We start from the raw sequence: 18,685 nt of genomic DNA on the forward strand, positions 1-18,685 counted from the left end.
TTCAACATTCTTCAACGCTTCCAGAACCTTCATATTGTACAGATCTAATCTCACAGGTATATTTATGACTCTTCCAGACCTTGTTTTAATTTTCACTGAGCCTCGTGGAGGAACCATGCAGGATGAACTTCCTCCAATTCTCTCTCAGCTTGTTTCAGACTCCATTTAGCTTGGAAAACTAAGATAACCCCTCTCTTTGATCTTCAAGTGTTTTCTCAAGTTCCTGAATCACAACTTGTCCTGAACTCACTTGTCCTCTAGCCTGCTTTGTCACTTATACTGTCTGCACCCCTCCTGTATGATTACTTCCCCTAGAACTCCCTGCTCTGGCATCTTTACACTTCTAAGTGTCATTTGATCAATAGTTTCCTGACAACCCTATTATCCCACAGTTCTGTCTTATATGACAGGGGTCCAGTTACTTCCACTACAACTCTTGGTACCCGAGCTCCCCTACCTCTATAATTCTTCACAAACACTTCATCATTTACTGTAAATTCCCTCAAAGGTCTGTTGTTATCATTATATTTCTTTTGTTCTTCTTGTTCCCTTTTTAGCCTCTTTTCTTAAGTTTGGTTTTAGTAGGTCTAGGTGGTCCTTAAAGATTTTTACTCATTAGCAACTTTGCCAGAGTACTCCCAGTCACAGACTGTGGTGAACATCTATAACTTTATCCCTAATGTCAAGGTATACTGCAGGTTGTAAAATCAAGAGTAGGCTTTGGTATAAGGGTGGTGTTCAAGAATGTACTTGATTACATTTTGCTTGATGTGGAGGGTAAAGCAGAACTCTTTAGGGTCACTATTCTCCCCAAAAAAATTCTACGCTCTTTATCATTAAATGCAGATTTGTCAGGAAAGATAATTCATAGTGTACCATCTTTTGACTTGATCTTAACTTATGTATCTTCTTACAGCTTGAGTGTTTGCGAGTACTTGTTGGTGGTGTGGGTAACGGAGTAACTGCTCACCCGGGAATGACAACTTCTCGTTTTACTCAGACTCCAGTTCACATTGCTGCATTTGCTGGGCACCCTCATTGTTTGCAGTGGCTGTTGCAGACTGGAGTAGATCCAAATGCACAGGTCAGAGAATTTTGATATTTACTGTTTATGGAATGTTAATCTTTTTCAGAATTTCTTTGATTATTTATATCAAGAAAATCAAGTGAGTATCAGTATGACTTGTCTTATCAGGAGCGGAAGGTAGAAACTACCACCCTCCCCCCTTTCTCTGTTATTACTTTCCAAAATGAGGAACAGAGCAAAGAATCAAAGGAAGGTATTTTCTGAGTCCCTTTTATCTGTTCCTCAGGCTACCTTTCCAACATGGGAAACAATGAAAAATCATAGTAGAAAAGGTAACTTGCATAGAAAAAAGTCAAGAATAGTGTGAAATTTGGTCATAGAATTGTGACACTTGAAAAAATGTAAATAAAGATCTTTTAAAACACACAGAACATCAACTGAAATTTTATATGTGCTCTTGAATCATGGTCGATAGGTATGGTTGTATGAGGTTGTGAATGAAACTGTAAGAAGCAGAAGTCATGAGAGAAAATCGTGTTCTTCTCTTAATGCTTATTGGTCGTAAAGACCAGTGATGTTTGCTTTGCATTCTTATTCAGTAATTTTGAAATTACAGTCATTTCACATGCTTATTGTTTTACTGTACCTTATATTCCTGCCAGCAGAAACAGGAAATTTCATTGGCTATGTTGGTGTCTGAGACAAAGTTGATAACTAGATAATGTCTGTATATCTATTTACTATCAGTAACTATATTCTTATATATATATGGGATGCATCAGATGCTTGAGGGTGGTCAATTATTGTTTGAATTGATTTAGGAAACAGGAACACATCACCCCAGTCAAGTAGACCTGCAAAGGGCAGGAATGCCCAGTCCCTGTGGTAGACTTGCTTTCCCACTAACAAAGAAACAACAAAAAATGGTTTACAGAGATATTTATTAGTTTTAAATTTCTTTGAGACATTGACTAATGGTTGCAGTACATGAGCTGGTGTGACTTCTCATATCAGATGACATTTTTTTTTATGAGCAGACATCTCATTTTGTCAAAAAGAATTTAAAGAGAACTTGTAAGTCATATCTATACTCTAGATAATGAAAAATGACACTTCCACATCTGTATGCTGGATAAAGCTTGACTCAACATTGTTGTGAAACCTGTGCTAATGGTTATGACAAAGGATAGACAAAACTTTTCTTTGTTTTGCATTACTGATTGTAATTCTGTAATATCATGGCTACTTTTTTTTTAAGTATATGATTTATATTTGGGGTTTATGGTGCAGGTATTCTTCTTTGCGTACTTCATTTTTGATGGTCTGAAAGGCAAGTCTTTCCTCAGGTACCTTCATAAGTAGAATTGATTTAAACTTTTTCATTTTTTTTAAATTGATTTGAAAAAGGAAAACTAGAAAAGTTTTGAATAATCATTTCATTGACTACTTTACAAAAGACAGCAAGTATTTTTTAGTATAAGAAAGATCATTATCTTGGCTTCCTGCCATATTTGTAGTGGTGATATTGATGTCATTTCAAAGTTGCAAGGAAAGATTTTTTATCTGAAAAACAAACATGGTACTGAATTAAGAAGGTACTATATTTAGCTCGTAAGAATTATTGGTGTTTCAACTGCAAATGCATATTTGAGTAAATTTTCCATAAGTTTCATATTGAGAAGTTACTGGTCAACTTTATTTGGTCTTTCTTTTTGTGGTTGTTCATCTCATGGTATATTGTTCTGTATGATGCATTTGGCATACATTGCTAAGTGTTGCCAGCAAGGCTATGTTTTTATGAGTACAATTTCATTAAAGTACTCACTCCAGGAGAGTACATTTCCCTGCTTCTGAAAGTAGTGGAACTTTGGGCTGTAGGAGCCTGTAGAAATGTCCTGGGTTATACCAGGACTCATTTCTAGAAATTGGTCCTGGAGTAATTATAAACAAATAATAGAATTCCTAAGATATAATGAATGAATGAATATCTTAGGTAATCCAACTGCAGACCAGTAGTTTCAAGTTAACTGAAGAGTCTGGCTTGATGAATAATCTTAGTTCATTTTTTCAAATCATTTGCATGTAATCAAATGATGCATGAATTTTTTGTAACTCACAGTGGTCACATTGCAGGATTACTTAGGAGAGACTTCACTTCACAAGGCAGCACGGACAGGGTCTACAGAATGTGTTGATATCCTGGTTGCAAACAAAGCCAAAATTGGGTAAGCCATACAACCTTAAGCACAGTAGTACTATAAGAGACAAAAGTACGTTGATGTAAGAATTGATTTTGATATAAAGTAGTCAAGTGGGGAGTGCTCATCCTCGTCGAAGGCTCAGATTGGGGTGTCTGAATGTGTGTGGATGTAACCAAGATGAGAGAAAGAAGAGATAGGCAGTATGTTTGAGGAGAGGAACCTGGATGTCTTGGCTCTGAGTGAAATGAAGCTCAAGGGTAAAGGGGAAGAGTGGGTTAGGAATGTCTTGGAAGTAGTCAGGGTTTTGTGAGAGGACAAGAGCAAAGGAAGGAGTAGCACTACTCCTGAAGCAGGGGTTGTGGGAGAATGTGATAGAGTGTAAGAAAGTAAATGCTACATTGATGTGGGTAAAACTGAAATTGGATGGAGAGAGATGGGTGATTATTGGTGCCTATGCACCTGGTCATGAAAAGAAAGATCATGAGAGGGAAGTGTTTTGGGAGCAGCTGAGTGAGTGTATTAGCAGCTTTGATGCACGAGACCAGGTTATAGTGATGGTTGATTTGAATGTGAAGGTGAGTAATGTGGCAGTTGAGAGTGTAATGGTGTACATGGGGGTGTTCACTGTTGTAAATAGAGATGGTGAAGAGCTTGTTGATCTGTATACTGAAAAAGGCCTGGTGATTGGGAATACCTGGTTTAAAAGAGAGATGTGCATAAGTATACGTATGCGAGTAGGAGAGATGGTCTTAGAGTTTTATTGGATTACATGTTAATTGATAGGCATGTAAAAGACAGACTTGTGGATGTTAATGTGTTGAGAGGGGCAGCTGGAGGGATGTCTGATCACTATCTTGTGGAGACAAAGGTGAAGATTTGTAGAGGTTTCCAGAAAAGAAGAGAGATTGTTGGGGAGAAGAGAGTGGTGAGAGTAAGTGAGGTCAGAAAGGAGACTTTTGTGAGGAAGTACCAGGAGAGATTGAGTGTAGAATGGCAAAAGGTGCGAGCAAATGACATGAGGGGAGTAGGGGAAGGATGGGATGTATTTAGGGAAGCAGTGATGGCTTGTGCAAAAGATGCATGTGGCATGAGAAAGGTGGGAGGTGGGCAGATTAGAAAGGGTAGTGAGTGGTGGGATGAAGGAATAAGTTTGTTAGTGAAAGGGAAGAGAGTGGCGTTTGAGCAATTTTTGCAGGAAGTAGTGCAAATGTCTGGGAGATGTATATAAGAAAGTGGCAGGAGGTCAAGAGGAAGAGTGCAAGAGGTGAAAAAGAGGGCAAATTAGAGTTGGGGGTGAGAGAATATCATTACATTTCAGGGAGAATAAAAAGATGTTTTGGAAAGAGGTAAATAAAGTGCATAAGACAAGGGAACAAATGGGAACATCTGTAAAGGGGCAAATGGGGAGGTGATAACTTGTAGTGAAGTGAGTATTTTGAAGGTTTGTTGAATGTGTTTGATAAGAGAGTGGCAGATGTAAGGTGTTTTAGTCGAGGTGATATGCGAAGTGAGAGGTTCATGGAGAATAGTTTGTTAAATAGAGAAGAGGTAGTGAAAGCTCTGTGGAAGATGAAAGGCAGTGGGTTTGGATAGTATTGCAGTGGAATTTTTAAAAAAGGGGGGTGACTGTGTTCTTGATTGGTTGGTAAGGATATTCATTGTATGAGTCATACATACATCAAATATCCTTACCAACCAGTCAACAACACAGTCACCCCCTTTTTTGATAAATTCCACTGCAATACCATCCAAACCCACTGCCTTGCCGGCTTTCATCTTCCGCAAAGCTGTTACTACCTCCTCTCTGTTTACCAAATCATTCTCCCTAACCCTCTCACTTTGCATACCACCTCGACCAAAACACCCTATATCTGCCACTTTATCATCAAACGCATTCAACAAACCTTCAAAATGCTCACTCCATCTCCTCACATTGTCACTACTTGTTTTCACCTCCCCATTAGCCCCTTTCTTTGATGTTCCCATTTGTTCCATTGTCTTATGCGCTTTATTTACCTCCTTCCAAAACGTCTTTTTATTCTCCCTAAAATTTAATGATACTCTCTCACCCCGACTCTCATTTGCCCTCTTTTTCATTTCTTGCACCTTTCTCTTGACCTCCTACCTCTTTCTTTTACACATCTCCCAGTCATTTGCATTATTTCCCTGCAAAAATTGTCCAAATGCCTCTCTGTTCTCTTTCACTAATAATCTTACTTCTTCATCCCACCACTCACTACCCTTTCTAATCTGCCCACCTCTCATGCTTCTCATGCCACAAGCATCTTTTGTGCAAGCCATCACTGCTACCCCAAATACATCCCATTCCTCCCGCACTCCCCTTACGTCCTTTGCTCTCACCTTTTTCCATTCTGTACTCAGTCTCTACTGGTACTTCCTCACACAAGTCTCCTTTCCAAGCTCACTTACTCTCACCACTCTTCACCCCCAATATTCTCTCTTCTTTTCTGAAAACCTCTACAAATCTTCACCTTCGCCTCCATGAGATAATGTTCACAAGATAATGCTGTGTTATGTTAATTTATTCAAATATATGAATAAAATCTGATCATCACTTTAAATAAAGATAAGAATAATGCTATGTTACTCTTTTAAAAGATTAAAAGCAAGAGATAGCTGAGACAAGCAGAGGATAGAGAGATGTACTTAAAAAGCTCCCTTTTTAAGTGCCTTGAAAATTACTGTGTTTGCAGATAAGGGATTTGCATTTATAGTTGTAGCTTTATAACTATCTTCTGAGAAAATTAACACTGTGCACCATGGCAAGGACCTGGCCATCACCTACAAGATAAATCTGAGATGCGGTGATGAGTGATGACCAGCCCAAAGATGCTTTCGTTTATGATATTTTTGTCATGTATGTTGTTGTGTGCATTTGATTATAAATGATTGTTCTATGGTATTATATATGGTTATAATGACATTATGTACTGTACCTGTACTGTACCTGCTATTTCTGATTATATATGCTGCTATTTCTGGTATATCCCTGAGGCAGGGGTGAAAGAGTTCTACCTCTGTATTCCCCGTGTATCATAGAAAGTGAGTTAAGGGGGTGGGAGCAGGGGGCTGGAAACCCTCCTCCTCTTGTATTTCAACTCTTAAATGAGAAAACAGAAGGAGCCTGGCTGGGAGTGCTCATCCTCCTTTAAGGCTGAGATTGGGGTATCTGAATGTATGAGGTGTAACCAAGATGAAAAGAGAGGAGAGATAGGTAGTATGCTTGAGGAAAGAAACCTGCATGTCTTGACTGTGAGTGAAACAAAGCTCAAGGGTAAAGGGAAAGAATGGTTTGGAAATGTCTTGGGAGTAAAGTCAGTGGTTGGTGAGAGGACAAGAGCTAAGGAAGCAGGAGCACTACTTCTGAAGCAGGAGTTGTGTGAGTGTGTGATAGAGTGTAAGGAAGTAAATTTTAGATTGATATGGGTAAGACTGAAAGTGGATAGTGAGAGATGGATGATTGTTGGTGCTTATGTACTTGGCCATGAGGGGCAAGTGTTTTGGGAACAGCTGAGTGATTGTGTCAGCAGTTTTGGTGTATGAGACTGGGTATTAGTGTTGAGTGATTTAAATCCGAAGGTAAATAATGTGGCAGCTAATGGTATAATTAGTCTACATGGAAATGATGAAGAGCTTCTGGAGTTGTGCTGAAAAAATTACTGGTGGTTGGGAATATCTGGTTTAAAAAGGGAGATATACCCAAGTATATGTATGTGAGTAGAAGAGACGGTCATTGGGTGATATTAGATTCGGTATTAATTGTTGAACATGTAAAAGAGAGACTTCTGGATGTAAATATGCTGAGAGGGGGAGCTGTTGGGATGTCTGATCAATATCCTATGGAGGCGAGGATGAAGATTATTAGAGGTTTTTTGAAAAAGAGGAGACAGTGTCTGGGAGAAGAGAGTGGTGAGAGTAAGTGAGCTTGGAAAAGAGACTAGATTCAGTGTAGAATAGCAAAAGTTGAGAGCAAATGAGGTGAGGGGAGTGGACAAGGAATGGGATGTATTTAGGGAAGCAGTGAAGACATGTGCAAGAGATACATGTGGCATGCAAAACATGGGAGGTGGGAAGATTAGAAAGGGTAGTGAGTGGTGGGATGAAGACAAAGTTGCTAGTGAAAAAGAAAAGAGGGATTTAGGCATTACTTACAAGGAAGGAGTTCAAAGGATTTGGAGATATATAAAAGCAAGCGGCAGAGGTTAAGAGGAAGGTGCATAGGTTGAAATAGAGTGCAAATGAGAGTTAGATTGAGAGAGCATCATTAAACTTTAGGGAGAATGAGATGTTTTGGAAGGAGGTAGAAAATGTGTGAAAGACAAAAGAACAAATGTAATCATCGGTGAAGGAGGCAAAAGGGGAAGTGATAACAGGTAGTGATGAAGTGAGGAGGAGATGGAGTGAGTATTTTGAAGGACTGTTAAATGTGTTTGATGATAGAGTGGCAGAAGTAGGGTGTTTTGGCTGGGGTATTATGTGCAGTGAGAGAGTCATGGAGAGTGCTCTGGTGAAGAGGGAAGAGGAGGTAAAAGCCTTGCAGATGAAGAAAAGCAGTAAGGTTGCAGGAGTGGATGGTATTGTAGTTGAATTTGTGAAGGAAGGGGGTGACTATGTTGATTGATTGGTAAGGATATTCAGTGTATTTATGAATCAGTGTAAAGGGCTTGGGGATTAGCAGAATGCATGTATAGTGCTACTGAATAAAGGTAAAGGAAATAAAGGTGAGTGTTCAAACTACAGAGGTATAAGTTTGTCAAGTATACATGGTAAGTTGCATGTGAAGGTATTGATTGAGAGGTTAAAGGCATGCACAGAGCATCAGATTAGGGAGGAACAGTGTAGTTTTGTGGATCATGTGTTTTCTTTAAAAAAAATATGTGTGAGAAATACTTAGAAAAACACCCTGTGTCAGTGAGGTAGTGCCTGGAAAACAGACAAAATAGGCCACATTTGATCATGCTCAGTCTCTAGCTCTCTTGTGTAATACATCAAAACCACAGCTCTCTTTCTACATCCAGGTCCCACAGACCTTTCCATGGCTTGCCCCAGACATTTCACATGCCCTGGTTTAGTCCTTTGACAGCACGTCAACCCTGTTATACTCTATTCCTTGTGTGCCACTCACCCTCCTGTATTTTCAGGCCCAGATCGCTCAAAATCTTTTTAACTCCATCCTTCCACCTCCAATTTGGTCTCCCACTTCTTGTTCCCGCCACCTCTTAAACATGTATTCTCTTTGTCAACCTTTCCTCACTCATTCTCTCCATATGTCCAAACCATTTCAACACACCTGCTCTCTCAACCACACTCTTTTTATAACCACAGATCTCTCATACCCTTTCATCACTTAATCAAACCACCTGACACCACATATTGTCCTCAGACATTTCATTTCCAACACGTCCACCCTCTGCTGTACAACCCTATATATCGCCATGCCTCGCAACCATGTAATATTGTTTGAACTGCTATTCCTTCAAACAGCCATTTTTGCTCTCTGATATGATATTCTCTCTTTCCTCATATTCTTCATCGCTCCTGAAACCTTCGATTCCTCCCCTGCCCTATGACTCACTTTCATGGTTTCATTCACTGGTAAGTCCACTCCCAGATATCTAAACTACTTCACTTTCCAATTTTTCTCCATTCGAACTCACATCCCAACTTACTTGTCCCTCAACCTGCTGAACCTTATAACCTTGCACTTATTCACATTTACTCTCAACTTTCTCCTTTAGCACACATTTCCAAACTCAGGAACCAACTTCTGCAATTTCTTACTCGAATTAGCCATCAGAGCTGTATCATCGACAAACAACAACTGACTCACTTCCCAGGCCCTCTCATCCCCAAGAAACTGCATACTCGCCCCTCTCTCCAAAAGTCTTGCATTTACTTTCCTAACCACACCATCCATAAACATATTAAACAACCATGGGGACATCACACACCCCTGCCACAGACTGAACTTCACTGGGAACCAATCACTCTCCTTTCTTCCTATTTGTGCACAATGCCTTACACCCTTAATAAAAACTTCTCTGCTTGTAGCAGCTTACCTTCCACACCATATACTCTTAAAACTTTCCACAAAGCATTTTTATGAACCCTATCATAACATCCAGATCCATAGATATTACATACAAATCCATCTGTTTTTCTAATTATTTCTCGCATACATTCTTCAAAGCAAACACCTGATCAGACATCCTCTACCACTTCTGAAACCACACTGCTCCTCACCAATCTGATGTGCTGTACATGCCTTCACCCTCTCAGTCAGTATCCTCTGATACAATATTCTAGGAATGCTCAGCAAACTTTTGCCTCTGTAGTTTGAACACTCACCTTTATCATCTTTGCCTTTTTACAATGGCACTATACATGCATTCTGCCAATTCTCAGGCACTTCACCATGATCCATGCATACAATGAATATCCTTACCAACCAATCAACAACACAGTCACCCCCTTTCTTAATAGATTCAAATGCAGTACCATCCAAACCTGCTGCCTTGCCAGATTTCTTCTTCCACAAGGCTTTCACCACCACCTCTCTCCTCACCAAACCACTCTTCCTAACTCTCTCACTTTGCATGCCACCCCGACCAAAACACCCTTAATCTGCCACTCTGTTATCAAACATTCAACAAACCTTCAAAATACCCACTCCATCTCCTCCTCACTTCATCACTACCTGTTATCACTTACCCCCTTTCCCCTTCAATGATGTATCCATTTGTTTTCTTGTCTTGTGCATGTTATTTACCTCCTTCCAAAACATCTTTTACTCCCCCTAAAGTTTAATGATACTCTCTTACCCCAACTCTCATTGCCCCTTTCTCTTGACCTCCTGCCTCTTCCACTTATACATCTCTCAGTCATATGCACTCCTTCCTTGTAAATATTGTCCAAATGCCTCTCTTTTCTTTTTCACTAACATCTTTATTTCTTCATCCCGCCACTTACTAACCTTTCTAATCTGCCCACCACCCACCTTCTCATGCCACATGCATCTCTTGCACATTCCATCACTGCTTCCCTAATTACATCCCCTTACTCACCCACTCCCCTCACATCATTTGCTCTCATCTTTTGTCATTATACCCTTATCTCACTTACTTTCACTACTCTGTTCTCCCCAACAATCTCTTCTTTTTTGAAAACCTCTGCAAAACTTCACCTTTGCCTGCACAAGATAGTGATCAGACATCCCAGCAGCTGCCCTTCTTAGCACAGTAACGTCCTAATGCCTCTGTTCTACACACCTATCTGTTAACATGCAATCTAATAATGCCCTTTGACCATCTCTCATACTCACATTCATATAGTTGTGTATATCTCTCTTTTTAAACCAGGTATTCCCAATCACCAGTCCTTTTTCAGCACGCAAATCCACAAGCTCTTCACCTTTTCCATTCACAATACTGAATACCCCATGTACGCCAATTATACCCGCCACTACCTCATTACTCCTCTTCGCATTTAAATCACCCTCACTAATACCTAGTCTCTTGTACCAAAACCTCTGACACTCACTCACTCAGCTCCTCCTGGAACACTTGCCTCTCAAGATCTTTGTTCTCATTACCAGGGGCATGAGTGCCAATAATCACCCATCTCTCTCTATCTACTTTAGGTTTTACCCATATCAATCTAGAATTTACTTCCTTACACTCTATCACACACTCCCACAACTGCTTCAGGAATAGTGTTACTCCTTCTTTAGCTCTTGTCCTTTCACCAAGCCTTGACTTTAATCCCAAGGCTTTTCCAAACCATTCTTCCCCTTTCTCCTTGAGCCTTGTTTCACTCAGAGCCAGAACATCCAGGTTTCTTTCCTCAAACATACTGCCTGCCTCTCCTTCCTTCTCATCTTGGTTACATCCACACACATCCAGCCACCCAAATCTGAGCCTTCAAGGAGGATAAACACTCCCTGCTTGACTCCTTCTTCAGTTTCCTCTTTCAGAAATTGAAATACAAGAAGGGTAGGGTTTCCAGGCCCCCCACTTCTGCTACCTTTATTCTACTCCTAGGACACCCAGGGAATATGTGGGAAGTTTTCTTTCTTCCCTATCCCCAGGAATAATATGAGCTTGGGGAGGAGACTTGTGTGAGGAAGTACCAGGAGAGACTGAGTGCAGAATGGAAAAAGGTGAGAGCAAAGGACGTAAGGGGAGTGAGGGAGGAATGGGATGTTTTTAGGGAAGCAGTGATGGCTTGTGCAAAAGATGCTTGTGGCATGAAAAGCATGGGAGCTGGGCAGATTAGAAAGGGTAGTGAGTGGTGGGATGAAGAAGTAAGATTATTAGTGAAAGAGATGATAGAGTCATTTGGACAATTTTTGCAGGGAAATAGTGCAAATGACTGGGAGATGTATAAAAGAAAGAGGCAAGAGGTCAAGAGAAAGGTGCAAGAGGTGAAAAATGGCAAATGAGAGTTGGGTTGAGAGAATAGCATCAAATTTTAGGGAGAATAAAAAGATGTTTTGGAAGGAGGTAAATAAAGTGTGTAAGACAAGAGAAATGGGAACATCAGTGAAAGGGGCTAATGGGGAGGTAATAACAAGTACTGGTGATGCGAGAAGGAGATGGAGTGAGTATTTTGAAGGTTTGTTGAATGTGTTAGATGATAGAGTGGCAGATATAGGGTGTTTTGGTCGGAAGATGAAAGCCAGCAAGACGGCGGGTTTGGATGGTATTGCAGTGGAATTTATTAAAAAAGGGGGTGGCTGATTGGTGAGGATATTCAGTGTATGTATGGCTCATGGTGAGGTGCCTGAGGATTGGCGGAATGCATGCATAGTGCCACTGTACAAAGGCAAAGGGGATAAAGGTGAGTGTTCAAATTACAGAGGTATAAGTTTGTTGAGTATTCCTGGGAAATTATATGGGAGGATATTGATTGAGAGGGTGAAGGCATGTACAGAGCATCAGATTGGGGAAGAGCAGTGTGGTTTGAGAAGTGGTAGAGGATGTGTGGATCAGGTAATTGCTTTGAAGAAAGTATGTGAGAAATACTTAGAAAAACAAATGGGTTTGTATGTAGCATTTATGGATCTGGAGAAGGCATATGATAGACGTGAAGGTATTAAGAGTATATGGTGTGGGAGGCAAGTTGCTACAGGCAGAGAATAGTTTTTATTGAGGATGTAGAGCATGTGTACGAGTAGGAAGAGAGGAAAGTGATTGGCTTCCAGTGAATATCGGTTTGCGGCAGGAGTGCATGATATTTCCATGGTTGTTTAATTTGTTTATGGATGGGGTTGTTAGGGAGGTGAATGCAAAAGTTTTGGAGAGAGAGAGGCAAGTATGCAGTCTGTTGTGGATGAAAGGGCTTGGGAAGTGATTCAGTTGTTGTTTGCTGATGATACAGCGCTGGTGGCTGATTCATGTGAGAAACTGCAAAAGCTGGTGACTGAGTTTGGTAAAGTGTGTGAAAGAAGAAAGCTGAGAGTGAATGTAAATAAGATCAAGGTTATTAGGTACATTAGGGTTAAGGGACAAGTTTGAATGGAGTAAAACTGGAGGAAGTGAAGTGTTATAGATATTTGGGAGTGGATTTGGCAGCAGATGGATCCATGGAAGCGGAAGTAAGTCACAGGGTAGGGGAGGGGATGAAGGTTCTGGGAGAGTTGAAGAATGTGTGGAAAGCAAGAACATTATCTCAGAAAGCAGAAATGGGTATGTTTGAAGGAATAGTGGTTCCAACAATGTCATATGGTTGCGAGGCGTGGGCTATAGATAAGGTTGTGCAGAGGAGGGTGGATGTGATGGAAATGAGATGTTTGAGGACAATATGTGGTGTGAGGTGGTTTGATCGATTAAGTAATGAAAAGGTAAGAGAGATGTATGGTAGTAAAAAGAGTGTAGTTGAGCGAGCAGAAGAGGGTGTATTGAAATGGTTTGGTCACAAGGAGAGAATGAGTGAGGAAAGATTGACAAAGAGGATATATGTGTCAGAGGTGGAGGGAACATGAAGTGGGAGACCAATTTGGAGGTGGAAGGATGGAGTGAAAAAGATTTTGAGTGATCCAGGCCTGAACATGCAGGAGGGTGAAAGGTGTGCAAGGAATAGAGTGAATTGGAACGATGTGGTATACCAGGGTCGATGTGCTGTCAGTGGATTGAACCAGGGCATCTGAAGTGTCTGGGGTATACCGTGGAAAGTTTTGTGAGGCCTAGATGTGGAAAGGGGCTGTGGTTTTGGTGCATTACACATGACAGCTAGAGACTGAGTGAGAACGAATGTGGCCTTTGTCGTCTTTTCCTCGCGCTCCCTCGCACACATGAGGGGGGAGGGGTTTGTTATTCCATGTGTGGCGAGGTGGCGATGGGAATAAATAAAGGCAGACAGTATGAATTATTTACGTGTGTATATATGTATATGTCTGTGTGTGTATATATATGTATACATTGAGATGTATAGGTATGTATATTTGCATGTGTGGACGTGTATGTATATACATGTGTATGTGGGTGGGTTGGGCCATTCTTTCGTCTGTTTCCTTGCGCTACCTCACTGACACGGGAGACAGTGACAAAGCAAAATGAATAAATAAAAGATATATATATATATATATATATATATATATATATATATATATATATATATATATATTTTTTTTTTTTCATACTAATTGCCATTTCCCGCGTTAGCGAGGTAGCTTTAAGAACAGAGAACTGGGCCTTAGAGGGAATATCCTCACCTGACCCCCTTCTCTGTTCCTTCTTTTGGAAAATTGAAAAAAAACAAGAAAGGGGAGGATTTCCAGCCACCCGCTCCCTCCCCTTTTAGTCGCCTTCTACGACACGCAGGGAATACGTGGGAAGTATTCTTTCTCCCCTATCCCCAGGGATAATATATATATATATATATATATATATATATATATATATATATATATATATATATATATATATATATACATATGTATATATTATCCCTGGGGATAGGGGAGAAAGGATACTTCCCACGTGTTCCCTGCGTGTCGTAGAAGGCGAATAAAAGGGAAGGGAGCGGGGGGCTGGAAATCCTCCCCTCTCGGTTTTTTTTTTCCCCAAAAGAAGGAAGAGAGAAGGGGGCCAGGTGAGGATATTTCCTCAAAGGCCCAGTCCTCTGTTCTTAACGCTACCTCGCTGTCGCGGGAAATGGCGAATAGTATGAAAAAAAGAAAGAAAGATATATATATATATATATTTTTTTTTTTTTTTTTTTTTTATACTTTGTCGCTGTCTCCCGCGTTTGCGAGGTAGCGCAAGGAAACAGACGAAAGAAATGGCCCAACCCACCCTCATACACATGTATATACACACGTCCACACACGCAAATATACATACCTACACAGCTTTCCATGGTTTACCCCGGACGCTTCACATGCCTTGATTCAATCCACTGACAGCACGTCAACCCCTGTATACCACATCGCTCCAATTCACTCTATTCCTTGCCCTCCTTTCACCCTCCTGCATGTTCAGGCCCCGATCACACAAAATCCTTTTCACTCCATCTTTCCACCTCCAATTTGGTCTCCCTCTTCTCCTCGTTCCCTCCACCTCCGACACATATATCCTCTTGGTCAATCTTTCCTCACTCATTCTCTCCATGTGCCCAAACCATTTCAAAACACCCTCTTCTGCTCTCTCAACCACGCTCTTTTTATTTCCACACATCTCTCTTACCCTTACGTTACTTACTCGATCAAACCACCTCACACCACACATTGTCCTCAAACATCTCATTTCCAGCACATCCATCCTCCTGCGCACAACTCTATCCATAGCCCACGCCTCGCAACCATACAACATTGTTGGAACTACTATTCCTTCAAACATACCCATTTTTGCTTTCCGGGATAATGTTCTCGACTTCCACACATTTTTCAAGGCTCCCAAAATTTTCGCCCCCTCCCCCACCCTATGATCCACTTCCGCTTCCATGGTTCCATCCGCTGACAGATCCACTCCCAGATATCTAAAACACTTCACTTCCTCCAGTTTTTCTCCATTCAAACTCACCTCCCAATTGACTTGACCCTCAACCCTACTGTACCTTGCTCTTATTCACATTTACTCTTAACTTTCTTCTTCCACACACTTTACCAAACTCCGTCACCAGCTTCTGCAGTTTCTCACATGAATCCGCCACCAGCGCTGTATCATCAGCGAACAACAACTGACTCACTTCCCAAGCTCTCTCATCCCCAACAGACTTCATACTTGCCCCTCTTTCCAAGACTCTTGCATTTACCTCCCTAACAACCCCATCCATAAACAAATTAAACAACCATGGAGACATCACACACCCCTGCCGCAAACCTACATTCACTGAGAACCAATCACTTTCCTCTCTTCCTACACGTACACATGCCTTACATCCTCGATAAAAACTTTTCACTGCTTCTAACAACTTGCCTCCCACACCATATATTCTTAATACCTTCCACAGAGCATCTCTATCAACTCTATCATATGCCTTCTCCAGATCCATAAATGCTACATACAAATCCATTTGCTTTTCTAAGTATTTCTCACATACATTCTTCAAAGCAAACACCTGATCCACACATCCTCTACCACTTCTGAAACCACACTGCTCTTCCCCAATCTGATGCTCTGTACATGCCTTCACCCTCTCAATCAATACTCTCCCATATAATTTACCAGGAATACTCAACAAACTTATATATATATATATATATATATATATATATATATATATATATATATATATATATATATATATATATATATATTTTTTTTTTTTTTTTTTTCATACTATTCGCTATTTCCCGCGATAGCGAGGTAGCGTTAAGAACAGAGGACTGGGCCTTTGAGGGAATATCCTCACCTGGACCTCTTCTCTGTTCCTTCTTTTGGAAAAAAAAAAAAAAAAAAAAAAAAAATATATATATATATATATATATATATATATATATATATATATATATATATATATATATATATATATATATATATATGTGAATAAGAGCAAGGTTATTAGCTACGGTAGGGTTGAGGGTCAAGTCAATTGGGAGGTAAGTTTGAATGGAGAAAAACTGGAGGAAGTAAAGTGTTTTAGATATCTGGGAGTGGATCTGGCAGTGGATGGAACCATGGAAGCGGAAGTGGATCATAGGGTGGGGGAGGGGGCGAAAATTCTGGGAGCCTTGAAGAATGTGTGGAAGTCGAGAACATTATCTCGGAAAGCAAAAATGGGTATGTTTAAAGGAATAGTGGTTCCAACAATGTTGTATGGTTGCGAGGCGTGGGCTATGGATAGAGTTGTGAGCAGGAGGATGGATGTGCTGGAAATGAGATGTTTGAGGACAATGTGTGGTGTGAGGTGGTTTGATCGAGTAAGTAACGTAAGGGTGGGAGAGATGTGTGGAAATAAAAAGAGCGTGGTTGAGAGAGCAGAAGAGGGTGTTTTGAAATGGTTTGGGCACATGGAGAGAATGAGTGAGGAAAGATTGACCAAGAGGATATATGTGTCGGAGGTGGAGGGAACGAGGAGAAGTGGGAGACCAAATTGGAGGTGGAAAGATGGAGTGAAAAAGATTTTGTGTGATCGGGGCCTGAACATGCAGGAGGGTGAAAGGAGGGCAAGGAATAGAGTGAATTGGATCGATGTGGTATACCGGGGTTGACGTGCTATCAGTGGATTGAATCAGGGCATGTGAAGTGTCTGGGGTAAACCATGGAAAGCTGTGTAGGTATGTATATTTGTGTGTGGACGTATGTTTATACATTTGTATGGGGCTGGGTTGGGCCATTTCTTTCGTCTGTTTCCTTGCGCTACCTCGCAAACGCGGGAGACAGCGACAAAGCAAAATATATATATATATATATATATATATATATATATATATATATATGGAAGCGGAAGTGGATCATAGGGTGGGGGAGGGGGTGAAAATTCTGGGAGCCTTGAAGAATGTGTGGAAGTCGAGAACATTATCTCGGAAAGCAAAAATGGGTATGTTTAAAGGAATAGTGGTTCCAACAATGTTGTATGGTTGCGAGGCGTGGGCTATGGATAGAGTTGTGCGCAGGAGGATGGATGTGTTGGAAATGAGATGTTTGAGGACAGTGTGTGGTGTGAGGTGGTTTGATCGAGTAAGTAACGTAAGGGTAAGAGAGATGTGTGGAAATAAAAAGAGCGTGGTTGAGAGAGCAGAAGAGGGTGTTTTGAAATGGTTTGGGCACATGGAGAGAATGAGTGAGGAAAGATTGACCAAGAGGATATATGTGTTGGAGGTGGAGGGAACGAGGAGAAGTGGGAGACCAAATTGGAGGTGGAAAGATGGAGTGAAAAAGATTTTGTGTGATCGGGGCCTGAACATGCAGGAGGGTGAAAGGAGGGCAAGGAATAGAGTGAATTGGATCGATGTGGTATACCGGGGTTGATGTGCTGTCAGTGGATTGAATCAGGGCATTTGAAGCATCTGGGGTAAACCATGGAAAGCTATGTAGGTACGTATATTTGCGTGTGTGGACGTATGTATATACATGTGTATGGGGGTGGGTTGGGCCATTTCTTTCGTCTGTTTCCTTGCGCTACCTCGCAAATGCGGGAGACAGCGACAAAGCAAAAAATATATATTTTTTTTTGTGCTTTGTCGCTGTCTCCCGCGTTTGCGAGGTAGCGCAAGGAAACAGACGAAAGAAATGGCCCAACCCACCCCCATACACATGTATATACATATGTCCACACACGCAAATATACATACCTACACAGCTTTCCATGGTTTACCCCAGACGCTTCACATGCCTTGATTCAATCCACTGACAGCGCGTCAACCCCGGTATACCACATCGCTCCAATTCACTCTATTCCTTGCCCTCCTTTCACCCTCCTGCATGTTCAGGCCCCGATCACACAAAATCTTTTTCACTCCATCTTTCCACCTCCAATTTGGTCTCCCTCTTCTCCTCGTTCCCTCCACCTCCAACACATATATCCTCTTGGTCAATCTTTCCTCACTCATTCTCTCCATGTGCCCAAACCATTTCAAAATACCCTCTTCTGCTCTCTCAACCACGCTCTTTTTATTTCCACACATCTCTCTTACCCTTACGTTACTTACTTGATCAAACCACCTCACACCACACATTGTCCTCAAACATCTCATTTCCAGCACATCCATCCTCCTGCTCACAACTCTATCCATAGCCCACGCCTCGCAACCATACAACATTGTTGGAACCACTATTCCTTCAAACATACCCATTTTTGCTTTCCGAGATAATGTTCTCGACTTCCACACATTCTTCAAGGCTCCCAGAATTTTCGCCCCCTCCCCCACCCTATGATCCACTTCCGCTTCCATGGTTCCATCCGCTGCCAGATCCACTCCCAGATATCTAAAACACTTCACTTCCTCCAGTTTTTCTCCATTCAAACTCACCTCCCAATTGACTTGACCCTCAAC

The 18,685-nt window shown here is 41.2% G+C and overlaps 1 protein-coding gene across 11 annotated transcripts in view; it reads left to right on the plus strand.

Annotated features, from left to right (window-relative positions):
• The window catches only part of LOC139745674 (uncharacterized), a 365,941-nt gene that overhangs the window by 184,924 nt on the left and 162,332 nt on the right, over positions 1-18,685 (plus strand). For all 11 annotated transcript variants that reach the window (XR_011711915.1, XM_071656117.1, XM_071656139.1 and 8 more), the window contains exons 2-3: positions 917-1,084; positions 3,161-3,252. Coding sequence is in view for 10 of the 11 variants with exons in the window: in XM_071656117.1 (XP_071512218.1) it covers positions 917-1,084; positions 3,161-3,252 (260 nt within the window). In the remaining variant the exon portion in view is untranslated. The remainder of the gene's footprint in view (positions 1-916; positions 1,085-3,160; positions 3,253-18,685) is intronic.

The sequence above is a fragment of the Panulirus ornatus genome, chromosome 4 (assembly GCF_036320965.1).
Source record: "Panulirus ornatus isolate Po-2019 chromosome 4, ASM3632096v1, whole genome shotgun sequence".
NCBI lineage: Eukaryota > Metazoa > Arthropoda > Malacostraca > Decapoda > Palinuridae > Panulirus > Panulirus ornatus.